At 41.0% G+C, this 11005-nt stretch overlaps 1 protein-coding gene across 6 annotated transcripts in view; it reads right to left on the bottom strand.

Moving 5' to 3' along the window:
- Positions 1-3441: 3441 nt before the first annotated feature.
- Rbm6 (RNA binding motif protein 6) overlaps positions 3442-11005 on the bottom strand; it is a 122171-nt gene continuing 114607 nt past the window's right edge. For all 6 annotated transcript variants that reach the window (XM_041676948.1, XM_041676950.1, XM_041676954.1 and 3 more), the window contains 2 exons: positions 4939-5068; positions 3442-3687 (listed from right to left, as the gene is read on the bottom strand). In XM_041676948.1, the coding sequence (XP_041532882.1) occupies positions 3562-3687; positions 4939-5068 (256 nt within the window). In that variant the 3' untranslated portion in view covers positions 3442-3561. The remainder of the gene's footprint in view (positions 3688-4938; positions 5069-11005) is intronic.

Genomic DNA, 11005 nt, shown 5'->3' with positions numbered 1-11005 from the left:
AGTTACAGTTGTGAGTTGCCATGTGGATGCTGGGAATTGAACTCGGGGTTCTCCAAGAGCAGTCAATGTTCTTAACCACTGAGCCATCTCTCTAGTCCGACGATGCTTTGTTTTAAATTAAGCAACACAAATAAGAAAATATTTTGTTGGACAATTTTTAAATTTATTTTCTGTGCATTAGTGTTTCACTTGCATGTCTGTCTGTGCAAGGGTGTCAGATCCCCTGGAAATGGAGTTACACAGAGTTGTGGGCTGCCATGTGGGTATTGAGAATTGAATCCTGGTCTTCTGGAAGAGCAGTCAGTTTTCTTAACCACTGAGTCATCTCTCCGGTCCCCATGAACATAGTTTTAATAAAATACAGTCCTTTATTTTTCATTTAAAAAGAATTTAAAAGTTGGGTCAGGGGAGCTGGAGAGATGGCTCAGAGGTTAAAAGTGCTTGCTGCTCTGAGAGGATCCAAATTTGGTTTCCAGCACTCACATCACACAGCTCACAAGCCTGTAACATCAACTCCAGACTCCACATGCTCTCTTCTGTTCTCTAAACACCCCCCCCCAGAGGCAAATAAACATACTAATACTAATCAGAAACAAAAATAAAAACTTGGACAAATGAGGTAGTTCATTGGGTTAAAGTGCACTTGTCACCAAGCCATCCTGAGTGCTGGGATTAAAGGCCTGTCTAAGGGTTTTTGTTATTTATTTGAGACAGTGTTTCTCTGTGTAACAGATCTGATTTTCCTAGAATTTACTCCGTAGACCAGGCTGGCCTTGAACTTGGAGATCCAACTGCCTCCTCCTCCCGAGTGCTGGGATTAAAAGCATGTGGCACCACCACCTATCAAGGTGAGTTTTTAACCACAAGACCTACATAGTCTAAAAAAGAGTTGGATTACTACAAGTTGTCCTCTGTCTATATGCCCACATAGATATACTGGTTTAACTTCAGCGCCCCCTGAAATACACACAAAATGAATGTTTAATGTATATGTGTATGTTATCTACATGTACAACTTTATGCTAGCAGAGGATATTACATTCTAGTATAGAAGGCTGTGAGCCCGGGCGATGGTGGCGCACGCCTTTAATCCCAGCACTCGGGAGGCAGAGGCAGGCGGATCTCTGTGAGTTCGAGACCAGCCTGGTCTACAGAGCTAGTTCCAGGACAGGGTCCACAGCCACAGAGAAACCCTGTCTCGAAAAACCAAAAAAAAAAAAAAGAAGGCTGTGAGCCACCATGTGGTTGCTGGGAACTGAACTCAGGACCTCCAGAAGAGCAACCAGTGCTCTTAACTGTGATCCACCTCTCCAGCCCCCAAAATTAATGCTTAAAAAAGTGAAAGTTGCAGGGAATTTGATTGCCTGTCATCTCAGTTCCCAGAGAGAAGTATCAGGAGTCCAAGGGGGTCCTTAATTAACCTGGGGTACATTAAGACTCTCTCAAAGAAAAAAACTTTATTTTTTAGAGCATTAGTTCCAAAACTGGGATAAAAGTCTTGTTTTCATTTTTTTGCCAAATAATAGAAGAGTTGTTTTATTTTTTATTTTTTTATAACGGACTCATGAAAATCATTTCACTGGGGTGGAAGGATATTTTAAAACAGGGTTTTTCTTTGTAATTCAGGCTGGCCTCAAATTCTTCATAATCCTTCTATCTCTGCCTCCCTGCTGGAGGGTTGGGATTTATACTGGTGTAACCAGGATTCTGGAGATAGCTCAGTTGTGAAGAGCATTTACTTTTTAGTTCCTACACCCACATGGTGACTCACAACCACCGGTAGCACTTTCTTCGGGCGTCCTTGGACACCAACATGATAAACAGACACATGTGTAGGCACTTTCATATAAATATAAAGATAACTCTTTAGGACTGGGTATGATGATGGCACATGGTTTTAATCCCAGCACTTAGGAGGTAAAGACTCTGTGAATTTGAGGCCAGCTTCAAAGTCTACAAAGCAAGTTCTCAGTCAGAGCTACCTAGTTTAAAAAAACAACAAACAATATAAAAAAATACAGATTTCTGTAAAAACTCTTGTATATATCCCCAAACAAAAAAATTAAAAAAGAATAAACCTCAAAAATTAAATTAAATAATCAGAGGTGGGTTTTGATGAGCTAGAGAGTGAAAATGACAGAATAACCCAACAAGTATTTTCTGTGGTTATAACAATTATTCTAAGTCCTGTTTTGACATTGATAAAAGGCCTCAGGAAGTTTCCTATAAGACATCACTTTTTACATCCATTCAATACTTTCATCAGTATTCAAAGTGGTTTTTCCTTTTTGTGGGAAGACTGTTTCAATTCAACTACATTATAAAATATGATTAAAGAAATATAATAACAAGAAAAAATTAAATTGGGCCAGGTGATATTGCATATTTTTAATTCTAGCACTTGAGATATTACAAAAGCTTGAATGTTCAGCATTTAAACACATTCTAGCACTGTGCTTTAAAAACATTAAAGGCAGGTTTTTTTTTTTTTTTTTTTTAAAATATTTATTTATTTATTTATTTATTATGTATACAACATTCTGCCTTGATGTATGCCCGCACGCCAGAGCAGGGCGCCAGATCTCAGTACAGATGGTTGTGAGCCACCATGTGGTTGCTGGGAATTGAACTCAGGACCTCTGGAAGAGCAGCCAGTACTCTTAACCTCTGAGCCATCTCTCCAGCCCCCTAAAGGCAGGTTTTAAAAACAAACAAGCAGGGCGGTGGTGGTGCATGCTTTTAATCCCAGCACTCAGGAGACAGAGGCAAGTCGATCTCTGTTACCTCCTGCCTTATATTCCTCTCTGTTTAGTCATACCCCTTCCTGTCTCCACCTCCCAAGTGCTGGAATTAAAGGTGAGCCACCACTGCTTGGCTCTGTTCCTCTTTTAGAATGATTCAATCTCGAGTAGCTCAAAGTGGTCTTGAACTCACAGAGATTCTTCTGCCTCTGCTTTCTGAGTGCTGGGATTAGAGGTGTGTGCTACCATTGCCAGGCCGCTATGGCTAACTAGGGGCTTAGCTCTGCAGTCTGATCTTCAAGCAAACTTTGTTAGAGCACTAACAAAATATGACCACTAGGTCATAAGGATAGATTATTGAATCTACTCTGAAAAGAAAAAGGGGGATATATAAGTAAGATAAATTGGCTTAGCTCTGCATTCTATCTTTAAGCAAGCTTTTTGTTAGATCACAAACAAAATATCACGAGAGAAAGAGAGAGAGAAAAAAAGGCTCTTCTCACTGATTAGATAAGGCACATTCACATTAGCTATGTTCATTCTCTTACTCAGAAAGCAGGCAGTGTTCTCCAGCTCACCACAGCATTAGCCGACCATTTCATCAACTCAGATGTGCCCACATGGAGTCCTTTTCTACTTCTTACCATTAGCTCTACTCTTTATCCATTGTGGAAAGAAAAAAAAAAATGAACAGAGATTATTCACATTGAAAAAAAGTTTATTTAAAAAAGTTCTAGCAGCAAGAACAGTAACAAAACAAAAGGAGAGATGGACAAACAAAACAAGAAAGAGGTTGTGTCCTTGTGGGGTGTCTCCATTCTTAATCGAGTTCTTTATATCGAGCAAACATAACTCTTCGAACAGCATCTCGGTAAGTTTCATTGGACTGTCTCTTGCTGGTTCTTCCTGGGGCACCACCACCAGGTCCCCTCATCCTTCCTTCAGTCTGAAGAACAAAGAATGAAGTGAGACCTTTGGATAAGGAGGAACACAATGCCATGACTTCAAATAAAGGCTCTAATATCAGACAAGTTTTAAGAGGAATAAAATGAGTCAGTTTTTAAAGGTTGGCAATCTCAGAGACCCAAACCTACCCAAATGGGCAATATTTCCTGATTACTTTTTCAGGGGCTCTTCCTGAAAAATAAGGAGCTATGTCCTTCCAGGGAACTAAGACTAAGTTCTAACTTTCTGGTCCCCCTATCTTAGCTATCAAAGACCTCTGCTGACAATCCCTCTCATAGACAGGGGTCTCTAATCTTTGATTACTGGCTTCCTGGCTCTTTTAGTTCCTGTGTCCTCCTAAGGCCCCAAGCCTTTTTTTTTTAAAGTGTCCATACTGAGGATTGAACCTAGAGCCTCAGGCTTTAGAAATGAGTGCTCTACTCCTAAGCAACAGCCACAGCCCTCCTTGTTCTTTAATCAAATGATACTTTAGTTTCAAGATGCCTGGCTCCCATACTGTCCTCATTGCATATTCTTTTTTTTTCAAAAAAAAAATTTTTATATTTATTTATTTATACAATATTCTGTCTGTGTGTATGCCTGCAGGCCAGAAGAGGGCACCAGACCTCATTACAGATGGTTGTGAGCCACCATGTGGTTGCTGGGAATTGAACTCAGGACCTTTGGAAGAGTAGGCAGTGCTCTAACCTTTGAGCCATCTCTCCAGCCCTCTCATTGCATATTCTTTATATAAGAGTATGATAAACTTTATTCTAACTTCTCTGCCACCTTTTCACTGTCAGGGAAATCACCAAGCACTCAACACAACAAATTGTAACACAGGATCGAGGGGAAGGGATGGTGAATTGGAAGGGTACATGCTACTAAACCTGACAACCTGTGTTTGATCGTTTGATCCCTACATTGTAGAAGGAGGACTGATTTCTAGAAATTTTGACCTCTATTTTGTGCATGTGTTTTATGGCCAGATAGTAAAAGTTAAGCATATTCTTTTTTTTTAAATATTTATTTATTATGTATACAATGTTCTGTCTGTGTGTATGTCTGCAGGCCAGAAGAGGGCACCAGACCTCATTACAGATGGTTGTGAGCCACCATGTGGTTGCTGGGAATTGAACTCAGGACCTTTGGAAGAGCAGGCAATGCTCTTAACCTCTGAGCCATCTCTCCAGCCCCAAGTTAAGTATATTCTATGTTCATATAACTCCCAGGAATAAAGAATTCATCTCACCTCCTCTGATGAACCCAATCCAGGATGGCTATATCCCAGGCCTGCCCCTTTCCTCCAGCTAGTGGCCTGCTGGTTACAGCCTCCTTTGTTATTAGTGTCAGTATCTTCTTTATCAACAGGGTTACGATCACTATAAGAGAAACAGATAGGTTACGATCAGTATAAGAGAAACAGACTTCTATCACCATTTTCAAGGTGACCTGCTGACCTCTTGGTTGAGATCTGTTTCCTTAAGCAAAACTTGATACCCATGTAACTAGACTTGTCTTAAGGCCTTGATCATGGGAAAGAACATAGAAACTTTAGAGGATAGCCGGGCGGTGGTGGCGCACGCCTTTAATCCCAGCACTTGGGAGGCAGAGTCAGGTGGATCTCTGTGAGTTCGAGACCAACCTGGTCTACAAGAGCTAGTTCCAGGACAGGCTCCAAAACCACAGAGAAACCCTGTCTCGAAAAACCAAAAAAAAAAAAAAAAGAAACTTTAGAGGACTGAGGAGAACAGTCATGTATGTGGCAACAGTGGATATGTACTCCAGAAATACAACGGATAGAACACAAACAGGAACAGATTATCTCCAAAACTGAAAGGCACTTAAGGAAGATGACACATGCCAACTGGATCTGGACAAATGAGGGGCTTATAAACTAGACAATGTGCAGCAGGCAAACAAGATGATTTGTTTAGTAGAGGAGTGGTAGGAACTATTAAAGGTAAGGTTTGAGGCTTGATTATAAGAAACAAAAACATGCCTTAAACATTACAGCACATTGATACTTTAGGCAAAGAAACCTTGTAGATCAAGTCTCTCAGTAGGTAACACACGTATTCAGAAATAGGTGGTGCTGTTTTGCTGTTTTGTTTCTTAGCTATCCTGGGAATCAAACCAAGAGTCTCAGATACGTTAGGCAAGCCCTCTATATTCTCATCTCACAAAAAGAACAGATCTCTCTTCTATTTTTTAAATTATTTATTAGGAGTAGGAGGGTTGTCTCAGTGGTTAAGAACACTGGTTACTATTTCATAGGACCTGGATTTGATTTTCAGTACCCACACAGTGGCTCCACATGCATAAAATAGCTTTTTTTTTTTTTTTTTCGTTTTTCGAGACAGGGTTTCTCTGTAGCTTTGGAGCCTATCCTGGAACTCTCTTGGTAGACCAGGCTGGCCTCGAACTCACAGAGATCCGCCTGTCTCTGCCTCCCAAGTGCTGGGATTACAGGCGTGCGCCACCACCGCCCAGCTCATAAAATAGCTTTAAAAAGGTTGTATGCGGGGCTGGAGAAATGGCTCAGTGGTTAAGAGCATTGCCTGCTCATCCAAAGGTCCTGAGTTCAATTCCCGGCAACCACATGGTGGCTCACAACCATCTGTAATGACGTCTGGTGCCCTCTTCTGGCCTGCAGATATGCACACAGATAGAATATTGTATGCATAATAAATAAATAAAATATTTTTTTTTAAAAAAAAGGTTGTATGCTTGCTTTTTATGGTGCAATAGATTGAATCTAGGACTCAGGTATGTTAGGCAAGTACCCTGTTGCTGCTCTATCTGACACAAAAAAGGTCAAGTTTCTGTACATAAATAAAACACTTTTGGTAACAAAAAACGGACTGAAAAATAGGAGAAAGAGTGACACCCTTTTCAAGATGCCCACAACTAATAGGTACCTCTTCTCTGGACAGCTCTCTCTCTCTTTAACACTTGTGCTTAAAAAGAAAAGCTATTTTATCTGGGTGTGGTAGTGCATGCCTTTAATCCCAGCACTTCGGAGGCAGCAGCAGTGGGATCTCTCTGAGTTTGAGGTTAGCCCGGTCCTCAGAGTAAGCACCAGAACAGCCATGGCAACAAAGAGAAACCCTGTCTTGAAAAATAAAAATCAAAACAAAACAAAAATCATTTTAAAATATCTTTAATAAACACAGAAGAGATACTTAGTACTTAAAAAAGCACTTGCTGCTCTTGTAGAAGACCCAGGTTCAGTTCCTAGCACCCACAAGTGGTTCACAGATGCTTTAACTCTAGTTTCAGGTAATTCAACACCCTCTTCGGGCCTCCATGGACACCTGCATGCATGTGTTACACATACATACAACTTACATATACACACACAAGCACATAAAACAAACATAATCTTAATTTTTTTAAAGATTTATTTATTTATTATGTATACAACATTCCTTCCATGTATGCTTGTATGCCAGAAGAGGGCGCCAGACCTCATTATAGATGGCTGTGAGCCACCATGTGGTTGCTGGGAATTGAACTTCAGGACCTCTGGAAGAGCAGTCAGTGCTCTTAACCTCTGAGCCATCTCTCCAGCCCCCATAATCTTAATTTTTTTTTATTATGTATACAAGATTCTGCCTGCAGGCTAGAAGAGGGCACCAGACCTCATTACAGATGGTTGTGAGCCACCATGTGGTTGCTGGGAATTGAACTCCGGACCTTTGGAAGAGCAGGCAATGCTCTTAACCGCTGAGCCATCTCTCCAGCCCCATAATCTTAAATTTTTATACTTATGTGTATAAATGTTTCAGCTGTGTTATGTGTGTGTATAAAATATAAATGTACTACATGTGTGTCTAGTGCCCTCACCGTGGGTCCTAAAGACCAGAGTCCCTGAACTGGGGTTATATACAGTTGTAAGCCAACCTGTGGGTGCTGGGAACTGAATCTTAGTCCTCTTTAAGAGCAATCAGTATTCATAACCACCAAGACATTTCTCCAACCCTCAAATACATAAATTATTTTAAAAATATATTTAATAAACTTCCATTTTATTAAAAAAAAGCAGAAGGAATGAAGACTGTAAGTAAAGAGTCCAGTTTAGCTGGGCATGGTGGCATACACCTTTAAATACCAGCACTCTAGATAAAAGTGTGAATGAAGATCTCTTGAAGTCTGCCTGTTCTACATAATGAGTTCCAGTAAAGCCAGGGCTATGTATAGAGACACTGTTTTAATACCCCCCCCCCCCCCAAGAGCCCAGTTTAGAGGTGAGTCAGAATAAGGGGACAAGACTTAGGAATTTAATCATAATTGACACAGCTATAGTATAAAGTAGAAAGACTGAAGCCAGGTGGTTGTAGTGCATTACTTAATTCCAGGACTTAGGAGGCAGAGGTAGGTGGATCTCTGTGAATTCTACACCAGCCTGGTCTACAGAGGCAATTCCATGACAGCCAGGGCTACAGAAAGAAATCTTGTCTTGAGATAAAAAAAAGAAAGACTGAGTGAGTCAAAAGGCTATAAGAAGTATCAACCCTGAAGGTTTAAGCATATTAAAATGGGGTACAAGGTGGAGTACCAGACAAGTACAAAAAGAAATGTCCAAGATGTAACTGGAAATAAGAGTTTTGCTTGGTTCGATTTCTGAGATGAGGTCTTACTATGTAGATAAGGCTGGCCTGGGATTTACTATGTAGACCTGGGTGTTTTGTGTGTGTGCTTTTTGTTTGTTTGTTTTTTTTTTTGGTCGGGACAGGGTTTCTCTGTAGCTTTGGAGCCTGTCCTGGAACTAGCTCTTGTAGACCAGTCTGGCCTCGAACTCACAGAGATCCGTCTGCTTAGCCGGGCGATGGTGGCGCACGCCTTTAATCCCAGCACTCGGGAGGCAGAGGCAGGCGGATCTCTGTGAGTTCGAGACCAGCCTGGTCTACAGAGCTAGTTCCAGGACAGGCTCCAAAGCCACAGAGAAACCCTGTCTCGAAAAACCAAAAAAAAAAAAAAAAAAAAGAGAGAGAGATCTGTCTGCTTTTGCCTCCTGAGTGCTGGGATTAAAGGCGTGCGCCACCACTGCCTGGCCTAGGCTGGTCTTATATTCAAAGATCTGCTTGCCTCTGTCTCCAGAGTGCTGGCATTAAAGGCGAGCATACCCAAAGGAGAGATATTTGAGCTCTGAAAACAGAAGTTGATTTATTCGGTTGGCTGAGGGAGGCCCTGGGTAACTTAGAGAGTAAGAGAGAGAAAGCAGAGAAGTCAGAATAAAAGAGTAAAAAGGGAAGAAAATATCTGGACTATTTCTGAAAAGGGAAAGCTGGGCATGGTAACATATAACTTTTTTTTTTCAAACATTTATTCATTAAGTATACAATGTTCTGTCTGCATGTATGCCTGCATGCCAGAAGGGGGCACCAGAACTCATTTATAGATGGTTGTGAGCTACCATGTAGTTGAGGGGAACTGAACTCAGGACCTCTGGAAGAGCAGCCAGTGCTTTTAACTGCTGAGTCATCACTTCAGCCCCTGAATAAGTACTTCTTATTAATGACAACAAAACAAAATAAACATTTCTGGAACAGAAAAGAGGACTAAGAAGCAAACTGAGGAGAAGGTAGTGTGGAAAGTGCTGCAGATGGAGAATAATCTTCGGCACTCAGAATTATGTCATCATAGCTGGATTAAGATAGGGTGTCCTTCCTTCTTTATTGTTAACGTCTTAGACACAGACCATTTTATAAATAACCCATTATATTTTAAATGGCAGAAAATAATACAATGAGATATGACACTGAATAAGTTCTTAAAAATTATTAATTAATTAACTTATTTATTATATATACAGTGCTCTGTCTGCATGTCTGCCTGCAGGGCAGAAGAAGGTACCAGATCTCATTGCAGAGGGTTGTGAGCCACCATGTGGTTGGTGGGAACTGAACTCAGGACCCCTGTAAGAGGAGCCAGAGCTCTTAAACACTGAGCCATCTCTCCAGCCTCTGAATAAATACTTCTTATCAATGCTAACAAAACAAAACAAAATGGAAAATCAGGAGTTCCCTATGAAGATACTATATATATATATATATATATATATATATTTTTTTTTTTTGTTGTTGTTGTTGTTGTTGTTGTTGTTGTTGCTTTTCAAGACAGGGTTTCTCTGTGGCTTTAGAGCCTGTCCTGGAACTAGCTCTGTAGACAGGCTGGCCTCAAACTTACAGAGATCCACCTGCCTCTGCCTCCCAAGTGCTGGGATTAAAGGCGTGCGCCACCATCGCCCAGCTATATATATACACAATTATTGAGCTATGACTACAAAATAAGATGAAACACCATTCTTAGACCATGGCGGATCTCTTCTGAGACTCACTCTATCAATAATCTCCCTTTCTTTATAAGCCCAATGCTCCCTGCCCCATCCACCCTGCTCTTTTAAGGCTTAACAACAACAAAACCTGTTCAAAGCTCTATAAATAAAAATGACTACTTTTTGGGGCTGGAGAGCTGGCTCAGCAGTTAAGAGCACTTGCTGTTCTTCCAGAGGACTGGGGTTCAATTCCCAGCATCCAGATGGCAGCTCAAAACTGTCTGTAGCTCCAGATCCAGGAGATTTGACACCTTCATACCAATGCACATAAAATAAATTTTTAAAAAAGTCAAAACGATGACTTTTAGCTAGGCACAGTGGTGTACAACTTTATTTATTTATTTAATATTTATTTATTATTTATACAGTATTCTGTCTGCTTGTATGCCTGCAGGCCAGTAGAGGGCACCAGACCTCATTACAGATGGTTGTGAGCCACCATGTGGTTGCTGGGAATTGAACTCAGGACCTTTGGAAGAGCAGGCAATGATCTTAACCGCTGAGCCATCTCTCCAGCCCCCTGGTGTACAACTTTAATCCCAGCAGTTGGCACACAGAAAAAAGCAGGAGGATTTCTGAGTTTGAGGCCAGCCTGGTCTGCAGAATAAGTTCCAGGACAGCCATGCTACAATGAAACCCTGCCTTGAAAAATAAAAAACAAACAAACAAAGTTCCTTAACTTCTGCTCATGAACCTTTTTGTCCCTTTTCTTCTTTCCGTTCAAGGTCTCAGATCCCTCTTGTATAAACACCCAACAGAAACCCAAGAATCTTCAAAGTCACTAATCACAAAGCCTGGTAGATTTAATATTTTTCTCTGATCTAGTCACAGTCTGCGTATGGCAATATTCTCACATAAAAGCCACAAAATAAGGATCATCATATGCCGGGCGGTGGTGGCGCATGCCTTTAATCCCAGCACTCGGGAGGCAGAGAAAGGCGGATCTCTGTGAGTTCGAGACCACCCTGGTCTACAAGAG

The sequence above is a fragment of the Microtus oregoni genome, unplaced genomic scaffold, assembly GCF_018167655.1.
Source record: "Microtus oregoni isolate MIOR12 unplaced genomic scaffold, Mior012 000028F_ref0000031, whole genome shotgun sequence".
Taxonomy (NCBI): Eukaryota; Metazoa; Chordata; class Mammalia; order Rodentia; family Cricetidae; genus Microtus; species Microtus oregoni.
The sequence above is the reverse complement of the archived record's forward strand: the minus strand, read 5'-3'. Positions and strand labels throughout refer to the sequence as shown.